At 50.0% G+C, this 20,450-nt stretch overlaps 1 protein-coding gene across 1 annotated transcript in view; it reads left to right on the top strand.

Annotated features, from left to right (window-relative positions):
* CATSPERG (cation channel sperm associated auxiliary subunit gamma) overlaps positions 1-18,766 on the top strand; it is a 63,654-nt gene extending 44,888 nt beyond the window's left edge. Inside the window, exons 10-28 of the mRNA XM_042782914.1 lie at positions 691-750; positions 1,651-1,701; positions 1,804-1,933; positions 2,539-2,650; positions 3,667-3,825; positions 3,911-4,023; positions 4,808-5,021; positions 5,600-5,662; positions 5,753-5,948; positions 6,099-6,220; positions 6,372-6,452; positions 6,535-6,587; positions 15,190-15,350; positions 15,768-15,831; positions 15,915-16,010; positions 16,307-16,453; positions 18,120-18,212; positions 18,304-18,403; positions 18,497-18,766. Coding sequence (XP_042638848.1) covers positions 691-750; positions 1,651-1,701; positions 1,804-1,933; positions 2,539-2,650; positions 3,667-3,825; positions 3,911-4,023; positions 4,808-5,021; positions 5,600-5,662; positions 5,753-5,948; positions 6,099-6,220; positions 6,372-6,452; positions 6,535-6,587; positions 15,190-15,350; positions 15,768-15,831; positions 15,915-16,010; positions 16,307-16,453; positions 18,120-18,212; positions 18,304-18,403; positions 18,497-18,766 — 2,285 coding nt within the window. The remainder of the gene's footprint in view (positions 1-690; positions 751-1,650; positions 1,702-1,803; positions 1,934-2,538; positions 2,651-3,666; positions 3,826-3,910; positions 4,024-4,807; positions 5,022-5,599; positions 5,663-5,752; positions 5,949-6,098; positions 6,221-6,371; positions 6,453-6,534; positions 6,588-15,189; positions 15,351-15,767; positions 15,832-15,914; positions 16,011-16,306; positions 16,454-18,119; positions 18,213-18,303; positions 18,404-18,496) is intronic.
* The last annotated feature ends 1,684 nt before the right edge of the window (positions 18,767-20,450 follow it).

Raw genomic sequence — 20,450 nt, forward strand, 5'->3', positions numbered from 1 at the left:
CTTTTTATCCCCTTTCTCCTGCTCTTCCCGCCTGCTACTCTGGGCGGGCCTGAGTTTCCTCTCCTCACCTAATCCCTTCGGCTGACTGCTCTTCTCTCTGGCTTCCTGGCTTTTAATCCCCTTTCTCCTGCTCTTCCCACTTGCTACTTCGGGCGTCCCTGAGTTGTCTCTCCTCCCCTGTAACCCTGGGGCTGACTGGGGTTGTAACTGGTATATCTTGTTAAGTCTGGGAGTAGTTGTATGTGGTAAAGGCCCTAGAACAACTCTAGGGACATGGCAAGTGATAAAATGTTATTATTAGGCCTATATTTGGGGTTCATTTTCAGGCAGGCACTTTTTTCACACTAAAGATGGCCCCCAGGAGCTCTGGGCTTACGTCACCCTTCCAGTCTGAGTCACCCCAAGAAAATGAGATTGGTCTTTTCCATATTCCAGCACAAATCCCAGGATACACTCTGATTGGCTCATCTGGGTCACATGCTCAGAGCTGAGCCAATTACTCTGACAGGCCAGGTGTGGATGGCCAAAAGGCCAGGAAGTGAGATCAGACCCCTGGAAACCCAAAGGTTCAGAGGACAGAGGGACGTTTGGGCGTTGAGCCGAGGAACATCTGGGAGTTGGTGGTGGTGGAGGCTGCCGGGTGGGATGAGTTAGGGATGGCCTGAGCATGGACCTCCCCTTGCTCCGCAGATGGCAGCGTGACCTTTGAAATGCTGCCCAGGCAGCAGTCTGTGTGCCAAGGGGTACAAGGTACTCACTCATCTCTTTGTCTTGTGGGGGGGGGGGATGGTGCACGAGCGCGGGCACTGGGAGGATGGAGGGATGCCGGGTACAGGCAAGAGGAGAGCGGTTAGGGGAGGAGATCTGGTGAGGGGCGTGGCAGAAAGAGAGACCACAAGCATGGGGACAGGGTCCGCGGGCCGTTCTGAACTGTCTGTTCCTGTCCCAGCTTTCAACTGTGGCATAGTATGGGCCGTATTCAACGGGGCCGACAACCAGATTCTGCTGCTGGTGGAGAACCAAGTCGCAGATGACAGGAAGCGTTATCTGGTGGTTGGCTACAAGCTAGGTAATTGGGGTGCGGTCGGCGCGGAGTGCGAAGGGCCAGGCGCCCAGGTTGTGGACTGTGTGCCTAAAGGGATCTGTGCCCAGCAGGCAGCTGGAAGTTACTACAGTATTGCTTATGTTCCACCTGGGTGAGGAGTAGTGGTGGAGAACTGGGTCAAGGCTTGGTGGACTGGACGTCAGTATGGGTAGGACAGAGGGAGTAAGGGGAGAGAGATTAGTGGGGAGAGACTGGGGAGGCGAGTAGGAGCCAGAACCCACAGGGCCTTGGGCTCACAATGAAGAGAGTGGATCTTACTTTATGTGCAGCACGAACAGGGCAAGTACAGTTGTGCAGGCCGTGCACTGCACATGAACCATGCAGGCATGTGGTCAGAGGTGGCACAGTCTCTGCTCTGCCAGGACTGCACCCTCTCTGAGGCTGCGCCTTTTATAATTAATAATTCACACAAAGAAGGCCCCCAGCTCTTAGGGGTTTTACGGGAGTCGGGTTGGAAGCTAGTGACTTATTCTTGCTTTAGTTTTGAATGCTCAAGGTCTTGAGACCTCAGTCAGGAGACCGTCCTGTGCTTTCTTCACCTGTAGTCACAGAAGAGCTGTCCATCCTCTACGAGATCCCGGAGTTCATCCCTAACAGTAGGAGGGGGAGGCAGAGGAGGCAGAGGAGGTGGGCAGGGACCAGGAGGGCCCCGGTGACTCCACCCCACCGCTGTGTCCGTTCCGCCTCTGCCCCGTCAGCTCGAGGCCCGGAATTCCTGATGATCCAAAGGGCAGAGTCTTACACCAACACCCCGTTGGTACCCCAGGGCATGTCTTACAACCCATACAACAACCTGCTGTTCATCTGGGGCAACGTCCTCCTGCAGAGGTGGGCCCCCACCCCACCCCTCCCTGGCAAGCCAGCCTGCTGCTGCCTCCCCAGCCCCACTGGGTGGTAGAGGAGGCGTAGGAAGGGAGCAGGCACCAAACTTCACAGGATGCCCAAGTCCAGGCCTTATCAGGACCGTGATGGGGAAGATACGGGCCAGGCTGGCCAGGGCCAGGATGGGAGAAGCCCCTATTGTGAAGCTGTGGGAGCCGTTCCTAAATGAACCTGACACTAGGACCCAACCTATTTGACAAGGAAAAGGGCACTGTCTCTGGGAAAGGTTGGACCCCATCACACCCAGCCACCCCTTCACTCCCGGGGTCCCTAAGCCACTCCACAGACTGTTGGCAAATGCTCCATTGGTCCCCTGCTTCTCTTCTAAAGATGGGACATGGGTGCTTTAAGAGGGCAGAAAGCCACTGAGTAGCTTGCGGTGGGAGGCAGCAGCTAGGTGTCCAGGCTCCCTCTGCATGTCCTCACTTGGCTGTAGGAGTAACTGAGGAAACAGCTCCTACATTGTGTTAGGCTGGGAGTGGGGCGGGGGTGGGGCAGATATCCTGCACCTGACTTGGGTGCCCCTAGCTCCCCATCACCTGCTCCTGCAGCTACGACCATGAAAACTACATCTATGTGGCGGACTTTCCCAAGGAGTCAAGCATCAAGTATCTGGTCAACTCATTCCGTGGGGACCTGGCTGTTGTCACAGTGAAGGAGGAGGTGGGCTGCCCTGCCCCTCTCCCTACCCCATTTCCACCCACACTTGAGCCCCAGGCACTTCTCTGCTGTCAAGGTAAAGGGGCTCAGGGAGGGAGCACCCTCAGGGACCCTGAGGAAAGATAGCAAAGTTCAATTTATAGCTGAGGACCCTGGAGCTCAGAGAGGGTAGGTGTCTTTTCCAAAGTCACAGAGCAAAATGAAAGACTTGTGCTCAGAGACATGATCTGCTTCCCAGAGTAGGCCTTCTGCTTTCATCCTTCCATCACACAGTTGTTTATTTCACAGATACCGAGCCCTTACTGAATGCCTGCCCCAGTACTTGGGACACAGCAGTTACTACCCTGACTGGGCTCACAGTCCCTTTGGGAAGACAGAACCATGCCCAGGCAGTAATAGTTCAGAGTGATCAGAGCTAGGACCGGAGAAACACTGACAGGGGGGTTGGGCCAGGATGGGGAAGATACAGAGAGGGGTCAGAACGAGATGGGGGAGACACTACCTATCAAAGTTCTTAAAAGAGACCTGGTGGGATATATCAGGGAGGGCTTCTTGGAGGAGGCCACTTGGAGGTAGTGCATCCTGAAAGGTAGACCCCAGGCTGAGGCTCAGGAGGGAGGTGAGGTCTGGGGTCAGATGTGGGGGCAGTGTGTGGGCATCAGTGCTGAGGTGGGAAACAGGTCAAGAGAGTGGTGAGACCCTGCAGGGTACAGAGAATAAGGAGAAAAAGAGGGAGAAAAGGCTTTTAGGGAGTGCATGTGTTAGGAATGCTTGGGTTGAAAGTAGCAGAAACCCCCACTCAAAGGACTGAAATGTTGAAGAGATGTATTATGCAGATGGGGACTGGAGCCAGAAGTGGTCAGGGTTCTGGGAAGTAGAGAGATGGCACTGCCTAGAGAAGGCATATAGGGTTATGTGGTTCTGGCTGGGGTCAGAGGTCCTCATGGCCCTTACACATGTACATGTACATGTGTGTACACACACACAAACACACACACACCAGGTTGCTTCATTCTCAGATCTGGTACCTCCTGGAGGGCAGCTTCGACATGTACAAGCTTTTCCCATCTGAGGCCTGGAGTCTGCACTTCAGCCTGCAAGTGATGTTCCGGTCATCTCTATACACCGCCTTCGAGACCATGATCACCCTCTTCTATGAACACAACAAACTGTACCAGGTGCCACCCAGAGGACTCAAGGGAGAAGGGAGGTGTGCCACAGGTGGTTGACACCAGCTCACCTGACCTGGCCTTCGCGGTGCAGCTGGTGTACCTTACGGAAGGCCACAGGAACCGTCTGGTCAAGAGACTCGTGCCTGTGGAGCAGCTCCTGATCTACCTGAAGCTGAACAACAGCTACGTCTTGAAGAAACAAGGGTGAGAAGGCACTGCCCCCAGCAGTCGTCAGAGAGTCTCAGGCACCGCCCTCAGGAAGGTCCCTTCAGGAGGGGAGACTGAGCCATCCCCAGTCATAGCCCCAGGGCTATGATGGGAGAGGCTGAGTACCCAGAAGCTCAAAGGAGGGGCCAGCCCAACATGGAGGGAGGGCACTACAGGGAAGACTTCCTGGAGGAGGAAGTGACCTGCAGGAGGAGAAAGAATTAGCCAGGTGATAAAGTGGGGAAGGGTGTTCTAGATAAGGGGAAACACATATACAAAGGCCTTAAGGAAAGGAGAGAGCTTGGTACTCAGGAACTGGAAGTACAGTGCAGATGGAGTAATGATGATGGGAGACAGAGAGAAAGTAAGGCTGGTGTTCGGTCATAGAGAAGAGCTTGGACTTCATCTTGAGGGTCCTGGGGAATCATGGGTGGGAGCAAGGGGAGGGATGACATGGTCAGATTTTACTGTACTTGTTAATGATCCTTCTGGTCACTTGAGAGGGCAGGTAGGACACAGGCTTAGGAGTTGGTGTAGATAGGCTGGTGGGGACTGACACGGGTGAGGGACATCTAGGAAGAGGCATGCCAGGACTCTGCATGGGGGACTGAGGGACATCTAGGGGGTCCATCCAGAGGCTTCTCAGCACCGACAGCTGAAGCTCAAGATTGGAGTTAAGTTTAGGGGAGTCCACAGGGCAGAGACGGGGAACGGGGTTGCGGAGGTAGCTGGTGACCCTGGCTCTGAGAGTCAGCCACCACCCCCCACTGCCGTCCACCAGGAAGTTCCTGGTGCCCACCATTAACAACTACTGCCCCTTCACGGTGATGCGCCTGCAAGACCTGCCCAACCCGCAGAGGTACACGCGCCAGGAGCGCTACCGGGCGCTGCCGCCGGGCACCTTCGAGACCTTGGGCTTCCACAATGAGAACTCACTCGCTGTCTACCAAGGCCTCGTGTACTACCTGCTCTGGCTGCACTCCAAGTATGACAAGGTGGGCAGCTGGCAGCCAGGGGACGGCAGGAGGGCAGCTCTAGTCTGAGCTAGGACCCAGGGAGAGACAGTGAAGAGGCCCAGGGACTGGGAAGAGTAGAGCAGAGCGGAGCAGGGCTGGTGAGTGTAAGGCCAAGGAGGGGCTGAGGGAAGGGGACGGGGGCTGGAGGTGAGGCCTGGCTTAAGCAGGGCTGTGAAGAGCCAGGGAGCCCTTGGGGCACAGCAGTTAAGCGCTGGGCTGTTAACTGAGAGTTGGCAGTTGGAAACCACCAGCTGCTCCAAGAGACAAAGATGAGGCAGTCTGCTTCCATGAAGATTAGAGTCTCAGAAACCCAGTGGGGCAGTTCTGCCCTGCGCTGGGGAGTCAGAATCAACTCCGTGGCAGTGGGTTGGGGGTTTTGAAGAGATGGCTTTAGGAGTGTGGCCAGGCTGCTGTGGGCCTGCATGCTGGCCTTGGGGGTGGGCTGTAGGATATATTTCCCTATTTGGGTTACGGGCTGGCACCAAGCCTAGGCAGGGGCCTAGTGACGCAGCTTGGTGCCCCGGCCCACACTTCATGATGCCCGATGATCCCTGCAGCCATATGCAGACCCAGTGCACGACCCCACCTGGCGCTGGTGGAAGAACAAGAAACAAGACCAGGTCAGTGGAGAGGGCGCAGAGTCAGGCAGCGAGGGAGGCGCAGGCGTTCCTGGCAATGCCTCGCTCATCCCGTGCCACGCCCACCTCCAGAGTTACTACTTCTACCTGTCAAGCAACTGGCAGAGCTCCGGGGGCGTGTACATTGATATGGACAGCTATGGAAAGATCTATAACCTCAAGGCCGAGGCCGAGCTGCCTGAGCGCATTTTCCTAGACAAGGACACCTTCTACACTTTCTCCGTCTTACTCACCACCCGGGACTGGACCGAGCCCTCATCTGGTCTGTGTGGCCTGAAGGGAGGTGAAGGGGCAGAGCAAGGGTCACGGCCAGGCTGCCTGTCTTGGAGGGCTTGGGTCTGGGGTCAAGGCGCTACCTGAGGGGCAGTGCTTCTGTTGAATCTGGGACATGGGCCTTAACTGCTCTCTTTGCTCCGAGCAGGCACTTCCTTCATTCAGGAGAGTCAAGTGAGCCTGGGCGTGGTGCTAGCCCACCCACACTGCATCAAAGTGGCAGTAACAAAGAAATCCCTTATTAGTCGCAGTTCTGTGTCCTTCGAGGTGAGACTTGGTGGGAAGGGGCTTCCAGTGTGGTGTGGCTCCCTCAGAGTAGGAATGGAAGCCTACCATCCCCCTCCTCCACCAGCTGTGGGTCATGTTGAACCAGCTGGCTCCTTTACCCCATCATTTCTGCCCCACCCCTTACCCCCAGGTGACACTCAGAGACAAAAGCTCGTGCTTTAACCAGGGCCTCACTGGGCATCACCTCAAGAGGACCTCAATGCTGGTCAAGGTGCAGCCCAAACCTGAAGGGGAGGGATGTGGGATGCAGAGAAAGACGGGGGCCCACCATCCTCCCCTGCTCCCACCCACAGGTGGTAGGTGCAGCTGGACATTGTTTCCAGAACACCCACATGGAGCCGCGCATGCAAGTATTGGTGCTTGGGGTACTGGGCCCTGTGTGGGGAGGGAAGGGGTGTGGACGGGTCGGGTCTCCACAGGGTTGAAAACTGTTGAAAGACTGAAGGGCCTGCTTGCCTGGTGCTTACCCTTGGGATCCTACCAATGCATTCATAGTTTTCTTATTCATTTTCTTCATTCACCTGCCCACGTACTCCTTTCATCCATCGGTGTTTTCACAAAGGGCTGCCTTACAGGTGTGTCCGGTGCACACAAGCTTCTCTATCATCCTGACACTTCTGCAAGGGGACATCAGAGTCCCGTGGGCCAGTGTGGCCCTTCTTTTATACATTGCACTTCATCTGCTGGCTCTGATGTTTCTTTTGTTCACTTCTTTGGGTCCTGGGTCTTTCGCTGGCTCACACAGTCAATGTCCCCCACACACAGAGCAAATACTGAGGCTCAGAAAGGTGCAGGTATCCACTGCAAGCAACCCAAGTAGCTAGTAAGTGGTGGAGGAGAGACCTTGTTCTCACCCTCACCCCTGCTCCACTCCTTCACAGACACCCTGATGCTCCTCCCTTCTTTCCGGCTTGGAATGACCATGACCATGGGCAGCTAAAAGGGGGTGTGGGATGGGCCCACCTCCTTGGAGTACATGAGATAATCCAGGTCAATCATGCAATAAGGGCTTCCTGCTGTCCTTAATGATAATCATCGTTTTACTCTCTCATAACCCCAGGGGTTCAGAGCACACATCCCCATCCTTAGCAATCTACCCTAGACCCAGTAGACTCCTTCCAGGAAATTAATCTGCAACATAATGTTGTTGCACCTTTGTCTGTGTTGAAACCAACCTAAATGTCCATCCACAGTGGAGTGGTTAAAGAAAGTATACTATGCAGCGGTTAAAAAAGAGAACAAAGAAAGGGGTTCTCCATATATCAGTGTGGAATGACCTCCTAAGTGTATTTTATTGCTAAGAGGTAATTGAGACCATATATTCATGTTTGTTTTATTCACGAGCACTTTTATTTGAAAACATAAACAAGAAAGTGTTACAGTGGTTCCCTGCTTTGGGGGATGGGGAGATGCTGGACAGTGGGGGATGAAAGTGAAATGTTTCATGTTTATCTTTACACACACACACACACACACACACGCCCCTTCCCTGGATGGTGCAAATGGTTCAGTGCTCAGCTACTAGTCGAAAAGTTGTTGATTTGAACCCACCCAGAAGTGCTTGTTTGTGCCAAGAATTTTGGAAGACAGCTGACTGGAAGAGATCCATATTTGTGCTCATTCCAAAGAAAGGTGATCGACAGAATGCAGAAATTATTGAACTATGTCATTAATACCACATGCAAGTAGAATTTTGCTGAAGACAGTTCAAAAATGGCTGCAGCAGTACATTGGCAAGAAACTGCCAGAAATTCAAGCAGAATTCAGAAGAAAGTATGGAATGAAGGATATCATTGCAGATGTCAGATGGATCTTGGCTGAAAGCAAAGAATGCCACAAAAATGTTTACTTGTGTTTTATTGACTATGCAAAGGCATTCAACTGTGTGGATTGTAACAAATTATGGGTAATACTGTGACGAATGGGAATTCCAGAACACTTCATTGTACTCATGAGGAAGTTGTACATATAGGCCAGGAGGCTGTTGTTAAAAAGAACAAGGGGACAGTGCATGGTTTAAAATCAGGAGAGGTGTGCATCAGGGTTGTATCCTTTCACCATACTTATCCAATCTGCATGCTGAGCAAATAATCCCAGAAGCCAGATTGCATGAAGGAGAGCATGGCATCAGGATTGGAGGAAGACTCATTAACAACCTGCGATATGCAGACGGCACAACTTTGCTTGCTGATCAGCACTTACTGATCAAGATCAAAGACTACAATCTCCAGTATGGATTACACCTCAACATAAAGAAAACAAAAACCCTCACAACCAGACCAATATACAACATCTTGATAAATGGAGAAGACATTGAAATTGTCAAGGATTTTGTTTTACTTGGATCCACAATCAATGTCTATGGAAGCGGCAGTCAAGAAATCAAACATACTACACTGGGCATATCTGCTGCAAAAGACCTTTTTAAAGTGTTTAAGAGCAAAGATGTCATTTTGAAGACTAAGGTGCACCTGACCCAAGCCATGGTATTTTCAGTGGCTTCATATGTATGTGAAAACTGGTCAATAAATAAAGAAGACTGCAGAAGAATTGATGCTTTTAAATTGTGGTGTTGGCAAAGAATATTGAAGGTACCATGGACTGCCAGAAGAACGAATAAATCTGTCCTGGAGGAAGTGGAGCCAGAATGTTCTTTAAAAGCAAGAATGGCCAGATTTCATCTCTCGTACTTTGGTCACGTTGTCAGAAGGATTATCATGTGAGAGGGATTGGCAGTGGCTGCAACAGTGGGCTCAAGCACAGTAGCACACGGGAGGATGGCACAGGATTGGGCAGTGTTTCACTCTGTTGTACACAGGGTCGCTATGAGTCAGAAATGAATCAGTGGCACCTAACTACAACAGAAGCACCTTGGATGACTGTCTTAGTGGTCTGCTTTCAAAGAGTCAGAGTCTTGAAAACCCTGTGAGCGGTTCTGCCCTGCACACATCACGTTGCCATGAGTCAGAATTAACTGGGTCACAACTAACAACAATAATATACACGTATATATTATGGGAGCTCTGGTAGCATAGTGCCTAAGGCACTTGACTGCTAACCAGAAGGCTGGCAGTTCAAACCCACCAGCCACTCCTCGGAAGGAAGGTTGGGCAATCCTACTTCCGTAGTGATACTGCCTCAGAAACCCAAGGAGGGGTCGCTCTGAGTCGGGCCTGACTCGATGGCAAATAACAACAACAACAACATATATTATGTGGCCCAGGTAAGGCCAGGGACCCAGGCCATGTGCCCCCGAAGTGGTGGGAAAGCAGAGAAAAAGCCAGGGGGAACCAGGACAGAGTGAGGAAGCAGAGGCAGGGATCCAGGTAAGATCAGGGACCCAGGCCACACCCCCAAGTGGCAGGAAAGAGGCAGGGATCCATGTAAGGGGAGGATGGAGAGGTATTGAACAGCTAAGGAAGACAAACTTGTCTGTCAGTTTATCCTACTGTGGTGGCGTGTTGCTGTGAGGCTTGAGGCTGTGCCACCAGTGTTTCAAACCCAGTAGGGTTGCACGTGGTGCACAGGATTTAACAGCTTACAGACTGAGATAGACTAGGAAGAAGGAGGAGGCCATCCACTTCTCAAAGAACTGGCCAGGGAAAACCTTATGAATAGCAGAGAAATACTGTCTGACACATTACGGGGCAAATTTATGAATAGCCTGGAAACATTGTCCAATACAGTGCTGGAGGATAAGCCATTTAGGTCAGAAGGCTCTCAAAATAGGACTGGGAAAGAGCTGCATTATCAGAGGAGAACCAGCCTTACTGATATGGATAAGGTAAAGCTTTTGTTTGAGACCTCATTTGCTGATGTGGCACAACTCAAATTGAGGAGAGACAGGTGCAAACACCAATTAATAACTGGAACATGGAATGTAAGAAGTATGAATCTAGGAAAATTGGAAGTTGTGAAAAATGAAATGGAATGCATAAAGATTGATATCCTAGGCATTAGTGAGCTAAAATGAACTGGTTTTGGCCATTTTGAATTAGACAACCATGTGGTCTACTATGCTGGGAATGACAATTTGAAGAGGAATGGCATGGCGTTCATCATCACAAAGGATATTTCAAATTCTGTCCTGAAGTACAATGCTGTCAGTGATAGGATAATATCCATATGCCTACAAGGAAGACTAGTTAATACGACTATTATTCAAATTTATGCATCAACTACCAAAGCCAAAGATGAGGAAATTGAAGATTTTATCAGCTTCTGCAGTCTGAAATTAACTGAATGTGCAATCAGGATGTGTTAATTATCACTGGTGACTGGAATGCTAAAGTTGGAAGCAAAGAAGAATCACTGGTAGTTAGAAAATTTGGCCTTCATGACAGAAATGACGCTGGAAATTGCATAATAGAATTTTGCAAGAGCAACGACTTATTCATTGCAAATACCTTTTTTCAACAACACAAACGGCGGCTATACACATGGACTTTGCCAGATGGAATGCACAGGAATCAGATTGACTACATCTGTGGCCATACATGATGGAAAAGCTCAATATCTCCAGCCACAAGGCCAGGAGCTGATGGTGGAACAGACCATCAACTGCTCATATGCAAGTTCAACCTGAAGTTGAAGACAATTAAAACAAGTCCACAAGAGCCAAAATATGATCTTGAATATATCCCTCCTGAATTTAGAAACCATCTAAAGAATAGATTTGATGCAGTGAACACCAGTGACCGAAAACCAGAAGAATTGTGGTATGGCATCAAGAACATCATCCATGAAGAAAGCAAGAGGTCACTAGAAAGATAAGAAGAGAAGAGAAGACCAAAATGGATGACAGAAGAGACTCTGAAACTTGCCCTTGAGCAGAGAGTAGCTAAAGCCAATGGAAGAAATGACAAGAGAAAAGAGCTGAACAGAAGATTTCAAAGAGCAGCTCGAGCAGACAAAGCCAATTATTATAATGAAATGTGAAAAGACTTGGAGTTAGAAAACAAAAAGGGAAGAACATGCTTGGCATTTCTCAAGCTGAAAGAACTGAGGAAAAATTTTAAGCCTCAAGTTGCAATATTGAGAGATTCTGTGGGCAAAATATAGAATGATGCAGGAAGCATCAAAAGAAGATGGAAGGAATACACAGTCACTGTACCAAAAAGAACTGGTAGATCTTCATTCATTTCAGGAGGTGGAATATGCTCAAGAACCAATGGTACTGAAAGAAGTCAAAGCTGCACTGAAGGAATTGGCAAACGAAGAACAAAGCTCCAGGAGTTGACAGAATACCCATTGAGATGTTTCAACAAGTGGATGCCCCACTAGAGGCACTCACTCAGTTATTCCCAGAGATTTGGAAAACAGCTACCTGGCCAGCTGACTGGAAGAGATCCATGTTTGTACCCATTCCAAAGAAAGGTGACCCCACAGAATGTGGAAATTATCGAGCAATATCATTAATATCACATGTAAGTTAAGATCTTAATTTAAAAAAAAAAAAAAAAAACGGTTGCAGCAGTTTATTGACAGAACTTCCAGACGTGCCAGCTGGATTCAGAAGAGGATGTAGAACAAGGGCTATCATAGCTGCTGTCAGATGGATCTTGGCTTAAGGCAGAGAATACCAGAAAGATGTTTACTTGTGTTTTATTGATTATGCAAAGGCATTTGATTGTGTAGATCATAATAAATTGTGGATAACATTGAGAAGAATGGGAATTCCAAAACACTTGATTGTGCTCATGAGGAACATATACATTGACCAGGAGGCTGTTGTTCAAACAGAAGAAGGGGACACTGCATGGTTTAAAATCAAGAAGGGTTATTATCCTTTCCTCATGCTTATTCAATCTGTATGTCAAGCACATAATCCACGAAGCTGGACTGACTATATGAAGAAAAACGTGGCATCAAGATTGGAGGAAGAATCATCAACAACCTATGATACAGTGACAACACAACTTTGCTTGCTGAAAGTGAGGATGACTTGAGGCACTTACTGATGAAGATTGAAGAATACAGTCTGCAATATGGATTACGTCTCAGTTAAAGAAAACAAAAATCCTCACAACTGGACCAATAAGCAGCATCATGATAAATGGAGAAAAGATTGAAGTTGTCAAATACTTCATATTGCTTGGTTCTACAATCGGTGCCAATGGAAGCAGCAGTCAGGACATTAGATGATGTATAGCACTGGGCAAGTTGGCTGCAAGGGACCTCTTTCAAGTACTGAGGAGCAAAGATGTTTCCTTGAGGACCAAAGTGTGTCTAACACAAGCCATGATACTTTCAGTCACCTCATATCCATGTGAGAGCTGGACAATGAATAAGGAAGACCAAAGAAGAATTGATGCTTTTGAGATGTGGTGTTGGCGAAGAATGCTGAAAGTACCATGGACTGCGAAAAGAACAGATCTGTCCTGGAGGAAGTGCAGCCAGAATGCTCCTTGGAAGCAAGAATGGCCAGACTTCATCTCACCTACTTTGGTCATGTTGTCAGAAGGGATCATTCCCTGGAAAAGGATATCATGCTTGGTAAGGTGGAGGGTTGATGGACTGACACAGTGGCTACAATGATGGGCTCAAGTATAGCAAGGATTGTGGAGCTGATGTGAGATAGGGCAGTGTTTTCATTCTGCTGTGCATAGGGTCACTATGAGACATGACTCGAGGCCACCTAACAACAGCATATATTTTTGAACCATGTGATCATATTACTACCATTGAGTCAGTTGTGACTCATAGTGACCCCCACTGGGTTTGCAAAGGTGATAAATCTTTACGGAAGTAGTTTACCCCACCTTCCTTCCATTGAGCAGCTGGTGGGTTTGAACTGCCAAACTTCTGGTTAGCAGCCTTAGGCAGTGTGCCACCAGAGCTCCTTTGTGCCTGTATTAGCAGTCTAAAATTTAAGTTTTTTAAAAAAGCCAATGATTTTTTTTGTCCCTATTTTAGAGATGAGTAAACAAAGGTAGTGAAGGTGGGGTATAGTCTGGGCTTTTCTTTCTTCCTATTCTCTGGCCGGGGCCCTTCCATGTTTCTTAGCCCTCTCTTTCCCCACCACCACCACATTACTAGATAAGAGGCATGTGTGTCTGGAAGGTTTAGAGCCTCTCCCTGGCTCCTCAGCGTGGAAAAAAAAAAAAAATGGAAACTGGAACCACTTATACGCAGTGGGTTCTCAACCAGTGAATGTTTGGGATGAAAGAAGGAAGAAGCTAATTTACACATAGTAGGTGCTCAGTCAATTTCAGTTGGATGACTGAAGCCTTCGGGGCTTCTCTGGAGCCTGAGACCAAGTGCATAGACCGAGAACAGATTCTGCTCCCTGGGTGTATGCAGCCTATTCGCTCACTCAACCAAAATTTATGGAGTGCCTATCAGCACATGCCAACAGCATTTTAGAACGGGCTGATGGCCCAGTCAGGGAGACAGACAATAAGCAAGATTAAATGGAGCGAATGTTAAGAAGTGAGATAGATCCATTTTCAGCAAGGTGATGGGGACGGCCCTGCTTAAGAGGAAACGTGAGAGCATGGACATGAAGGGGTGGGGTGGGGTGTGCGGTAAAGGCATGCCAGGAAAAAAGAACACATGATGGAAAGGCCTTAAGGGAAGAGCCATGTTTCATGTGTGAAACTGAAGGAACAGTGGGGAGTAAGTGTGGCTGGATCAAGGTGAGCAGGGCGGGAGGTGGAAAGAGATGAGCTCAGAGGTATGGGCCATGGTGAGTGAGATGGAGCTACATGGAGGACAGATGTGGTCTGACAGGTGTTCACAGCGTTCCTCTGACTTTGTTTGGGGGACAGACTGGAGGGTGGGCCTGGAGCGGGAAGACCAGGTAGGAGACAAGGTTAAAGCAAAGGAGCTGGGGAATGGGCAGGTTCTGGGTCTGTTTTGCAGATTTGAGACAACAGGATAGGCTGATGGACCAGATGTGGGTGTGAGAGAAAGCAAGCTTTCAAGGATGAGGCCAAAGCTTTTGGCCTGAATAGCCAGAGGAATGGAGATGCCATTAACAGAGATGGGGAAGAAGTGGGTTCAGAACACACTGACTGAGATACCCTCAGACCTCCCTGTGAGGGTGTAGCTGACAGACATAAAAGCCTGGCTGGGCAAGTGCTCAACCCTGGCCCCTGACCCCTTTCCCCAGTCCCCATGAAGTCCAGGTCACAGCATCTGGATGCCCATGACTCATAACAATTGGGTGAAACCTCTCTAGAGCCCTGCCCCCCAAAGCGGTCCCAGGGGCTTTTCATTCTGAAGACAGTCTTCCTGCATAGACCCCCCCATGCCCATGTGTCTAAACCAACTGCCATCAAATTGATTCTGACTCTTAATGACCCACACAGGCCTTTCCTAGTGTGTCAGTCTGTACAGGAGCAGACTGCCTCATCTTTCCCTCACTGAGCAAGCAGCTGGAGGGTTCGAACTGCCGACCTTCTGTTGGCAGTTCAATGCCTTAACCACAGCGCCACCAGAGTCCCTTGTTCATGGGTCTACTATTCAGAAATTCAGGCCAACTTCAGCTCTATAAAGCTTTGACTAGGAGTTGGATTCCTAAGTGTAGATGTCAGTGGTCTGATAGGTCCTCTTCTGGAGACAGCTGGAGCCCCCCTGCCTCAGTTCCAATCCTAGCTCTCCCACTCACCAGCTGTGTGACTCTGGCCAGTTAATAAGTTGCTTGCCCCTTCTCGGCTTCGCTTTTCCCGTCTCTAATAGTCTCTACCAAGCAGGGCTGTTGGGAAGATTCATGAGCTTGAATATGTAAAGCAGTGAAAAATATCACCCAGTGCCTCCTTGCACACAACATAAGCTACACAAGGGTTTGCAGCGATCAAAAGTATTATTTTAACGATAAAAACGATCATACTGCCTTCGGTAGTGAGGGTGAGCTGCCCACATGGGGGTCGCTTCCCCCTCCCTAGTCTGGGGGAGCGTGAGGAGACCCTGGTTTCCCAGCGCTAGCCTTTTCTCCTTCCACTCAGGGCAGGCAACCTGATGGTGCCAGTGCTTATCGGCTGCCCCCCGGGCAAGCGCCTGGCCTTTGACATCACCCTGACGCTGTCCTACTACCGCCAGCAAAACAAACACTACTTCGACTGCTTGCAAGCCGACCCCGAGATGCCCTGCTTCCTCTTCCGCAACAGTGGGTCCTGCGCCTTCCCGGTCCTCTAGCCCTCGCAGCCTCCCAGCCCTTGGTCCGCCCCGGCCCTCTGCCTCTGTTCCACCTCTCTCTCCTCCCTTGCGGGGGACCAGCTGTGCTTTCCCCACGTTGTCCCTGCCCCTTCCGCCCCCCTGTCCCGTCCCTACCTCTCCTCCAGGTCTCCGTTTCCTCCTCCCCTTTCTCCCCACTCTTTCCCTCCATCCACCCCTCCTACCCTTCTCTTCTCCCGAAGCGCTTACGCTCCTCGCCTCCTGCCCGACCCGGCACCTTCGCCTTTCCCACAGCCCAGCGCTACTTCCCACCTTTCCAGCCCAGCTCTCTGCTTCCTCCCCGTCCTTCGCTGTTCCGGCCAAGCTAATTTTTTCTCCTCTTGTTTGAAACCCCTCCTATCCCCTGAAGCCTTCTACCCCTTCTTCTTGGTCCAAGATTTGGTGACGGGAGAATCGGGCAGATTTCTAGGCAGGTAAGGGCAGGGGCAGCCTTGTGGGGCGGGGTAGGGGGATGCAGGACTCGAGAGCCGGTCCATGAGCTTCTCTGCCCTCGCAGCTACGTGTTTAAGGTGGTGGGCGGAGGGCCCACCCGGGACAACATCAGGGACTACAGCGAGGAGGAAATCTTCCGCTACAACAGCCCCTTGGACGAGTAATCCCTTGGGCCCCTGCCCCTACCCGGCCTTCTGTACCCCGCGGGGCGCAGGCGCTCCCCGCAGACCTCCTCCCCCTCCTTCCCCCTCCACCTCCTCCCTCCCCCTTCCTCGCTAATTCAACCCCAGCTCTGCGTCCCAGGGGTGTCCCAGGCCCAGCCCGTCATCCGCCTGGCAACCTCCGCGCCCCCCATGCTACGAGGCCCCGCCCACTCACAGGTCCCGCGCCCCTATCAGAACCTCAGCTTCCGCAGACGGGACCCTCCCCTCACTGAAGTCACTGGACCCTACACAGAACCAACAGCCTCATTTGGACCGTGAAGAACAGGACACCCTCAATGAGCTGGAGAGTCAAGGGGAGAAGGGTAGCCTTCGGGACCAGGAGGACCTTGGAGGACAGGGACTTCCACATCATCAAGTCTGACCTGAGCGTGGGCATCGAGTAAGTGTGCGCCCGGCTACAGACCCTTGCAGACCCCCTTCTTCCGCCTCCTGCCCACAGTCCATGGGCCTGGTTCGCCCTTCGGTCCCTGGAAGGCTTTCTGATCCCCAAACCAGGTTGGACCACCTTTGTGTTCCTCAAATGAGGTCAGCTTTTAGCTAAGATGGACCCCTGTCGGGAATGAGCATCTCTCCTATGCTTCCTTCAGGTTGCAGTTCATCCAGAGGGCTTTGGACTGCTCCAAAGGGGGGCGGAGGCCTCCCCTCGGCTCCTCTAGCCTCCAGTGCTTTCCCATCCCAGCCTGGCCCCTCTCAGCCCATCCCCAGCCACTCTGCCTGCACCTCCCCAGTCTCCACCAACCACTCTAGACTGTCACTGTCTCATAGAGGCTACCAGTGAAGCTCTTGAATAGACTCCACGTAGTATTTGTTGAATGAGGGAATGAATCCATTAATTCATGTTAGACATTTATTGACATTTGGACGGAGGTGTTAATGAGTTAAAATCCTGGATGGTGCGAGCAGTTTGCTCAACTGCTAACCTGAAAGTTGGTGGCTCCAACCCACTCATTAGCACCACAGAAGAAAGGACTGGCAATCTGCTTCCATAAAGATGGCAGCCAAGACCCTATGGAACAGTTCTCCTCTAACATGGGGTAGCCATGAGTTGGAATTGATTCCATGGCAACTGGTGTGGGTTTTCTGGTTTGGGTATTGAAGGATGAATGAAACAGTAGAGGTACATGGTGGTACTCAAACCCAAGACTGAAGCCACTGCCATCAAGTCAATTCTAACTCTTAGCAATTCTGTAGGACCCAGTAGAACTGCCCTACTGGATTTCCAAGGCTGGAAATCTTTACGGAAGCAGACTGCCTCATCTTTCTTCTGTGGATCAGCTGGTGGGTTTGAACCACTGACCTCTAGATAAGCAGCCAATTACCTTAACCAGTATGCCACCAAAAACCAGACAAACAAACAAACAAAACAAAACCCAAACTTACTGCCATGGAGTCAATTTCAACTCATCGTGACCCCCTTTAGGTTTCTGAGGTGGTAAATCTTTATGGAAGTAGATTGCCCAACCTTCCTTCCGAGGAGTGGCTGGTGGGTTTGAACCACAGTCTTCTGGTTAGCAGTTAAATGCCTTAGGCACTACACCACCAGAGCTCCTTAAATTAGTACATAGAGGCTCAAGAATTATTTTGATCCAATGAAAGGAAGAAAATGATGCCATGAGCAAATGAAGGAAGCGAATGAATGAACAAATTAACCAGCTTGAACAGAGAAAAAATTCCAATGAAGATAGGATTTTCTACCTTGTGTGTGCTCAAGCTATATTTCTGGGATGAAGGAATAAAGGCAGCAAGGGCTAAGTGAGGAATTGGCACATAATAGGTAGACAATCCATACTTTTTCGGTGAGTGCATAGTAACAGATGAACAGATGAGGTGTATGGGCAGGAGGAAATGGAGGCAGAAACAAAGAGCTGGGTGCATGGTGGGTACTCAGTCAGCACCACTGAAGGAGTGGATGAAGACGTGAATGGGGGAAGGTATGCGATTGGCCTAGTTAGTGCTCATGCAGGGTTTGTGGGGTGGAGAGAGGAATTGGATTGACATTCATGAGACACAATTTGTAGTACAAGTGCCTGAACCTGGGCCCGCAGGTGGCTGTGTCTGGAGAACTCCCCATGCCATGACACTGTTCCTCAGAGCATCTTCTCCCCCGAATTCTTCTTCAAGGTGTTGGTGAGCAATAGGTGAGCCAGGTCAGGGGGGCTCTGGTGGGGGCTGGAAGGTCCTTGTGGGGTGCCCTGCTGTTCCTCCAACCCTGGGCCCCTCCCCCACCAGAGGTGTGGACAAGAGCACATACTGTGACTACCAACTCATCTTCCTGCTGCACATCCACGGAATCCCACTCAGTGCCAAACGCTCCCTTTTCATCCTCATGGTGAGTGGTTGCCCGGAAGCCGTCCTGCTGAGTGCATGACGGGCCCCAGGCAGCCCAGTCATGCCCCCACCCTGCCCCGTTGGATGCCTGCAGGTGTCCATTAGCATATTTGTGGGCCTGGTGGTCCTCTATCTCCTCATCTGCTTCCTGTGGCCCCTCATGGTCAAGGCCTGCAGCGCCCTCCGCTGGAAGATAAACAGCATCCTCGCCTCTGAATCCTACTACAGCTGCGTCTCCTCTTCATCAGTCCTCAGCTCACCGTCCATCATCAGCTTCAAGATCCCCACCAAGGACATCTCTAACATGGCAGAGAAGGACAAGGCTGAACCTGAGCAAACCTTGCAGAAGAAGTCCCCAACCTGAGCTTCTTGCTCACCCCAGCCTCTACCCACTCTCATCCCTCATGTCTAGTTCTGGCCACTCCCTGGGCCAACCTTGGGAATTAATGCAGCCTGTCACCCATCCCAGGCCTTTCTCTCTCTTTTGTTTGAATTTTCACTTCTCGTTCAGACCCCAATAAAGCCTCATTTCAGGACCAATTATAGGTCTTTGTAAGGACTCATGTTCCCTTGGGTTGCATAGCTGCACCCTGATATCAACATCAAAATTCTTCTATGCCAGCTGGTAAGTCATGACTTCTCTGGGTGTCTGCCAGCTTAGTCCCTCCCTGGGTCCACAGACCTCCATGCAGCCCAGCAGGATGGTTCAGGACCCAGGTCTATTGCCATGACCTTCAGTCTATTCTGATTGTGCCCACACTGTATCAGTTGTTAAGTAGTATGAATGTCAACTCCTATCTAGTGGCTTAAGGAAGAGACCTCAAAGAGGTCCAGATTATTACTATTTTTTTTTTCAATAGTTCCAAGTAGCAAACATTTCAAATGGCCAATGTGGTAATGGAAATTTATGTTGTTGTTGTTGTTAGGTGCTGTCAAGTTGTTTCCAACTCATAGCAACCCCATGCACAGCAGAATGAAACACCGCCCAATCCTGCGCCAGCTCCATGATCCCTGCTATACTTGAACCCATTGCTGCAGCCACCATGTCAGTCTATCTCGTTGAAGGCCTTCCCTTCTTTCGTTGACCCTCCACCTTACCAAGCATGATTTCCTTCTCCAGAGAATGGTCCCTTCTGACAACATGACCAAAGTAGATAAGATGAAGTCTGGCCATTCTCACTTCAAAGGAGCTGCACTTCCTCCAGGACAGATCTATTAGTTCTTTAAGCAGTCCACGGTACTTTCAGCATTCTTCCCCAGCACCACAACTCAAAAGCATCAACTCTTTTTCAGTCTTCCTTATTATTGTTCAGCTCTCACATGCATACGAGGTGATTGAACATACCATGGCTTGTGTCAGGCACACCTTAGTGCTCAAGGAGACATCCTTGCTCCTCAGCACTTGAAAGAGTTCCTTCACGGCCAACCTACCCAGTGCTACACGTCGTCTAATGGCCTGACTGCTACTTCCGTTGTCTTCGATTGTAGAACCAAGCAATGTGAATTCTTTGACAACCTCAATCTTTTCTTCATTTATCATGATACTGCTTATTGGTCCAGTTGTGAGAGTTTTTGTTTTCCTTATATTGAGATACAATCCATACTGCAGACTGTATTCTTCAGTCTTCATCAGTAAGTGCCTCAAGTTATCCTCACTTTCAGCAAACAAAGTTGTATTGTCAGTGTATCTCAGGTTGTTAATGATTCTTCTTCCAATCCTGATGCCACGTTTTTCTTCATATAGTCCGGCTTCTCGGATTATTTGCTCAGCATATAGATTGAATAAGTATGGGGAAATGATACAACCCTTCTTGATTTTAAACCATGTAATGCCCCCTTGTTCCATTCGAACAACAGCTTCCTGGTCAATGTACAGTTTCTTCCTGAGTACAATCAAGTGTTCAGGAATTCCCATTCTTCTCAATGTTATCCATAATTTGTCATGATCCACATAATCAAACGCCTTTGCATAGTCAATAAAACACAAGTAAACATCTTTCTGGTATTCTTTGCCTTGAGCCAAGATCCATCTGACAACAGCTATGATA

This window comes from Orycteropus afer, unplaced genomic scaffold, assembly GCF_000298275.1.
Source record: "Orycteropus afer afer isolate SDZICR_OR568_19922 unplaced genomic scaffold, OryAfe1.0 scaffold00507, whole genome shotgun sequence".
NCBI classification, from domain to species: Eukaryota; Metazoa; Chordata; class Mammalia; order Tubulidentata; family Orycteropodidae; genus Orycteropus; species Orycteropus afer.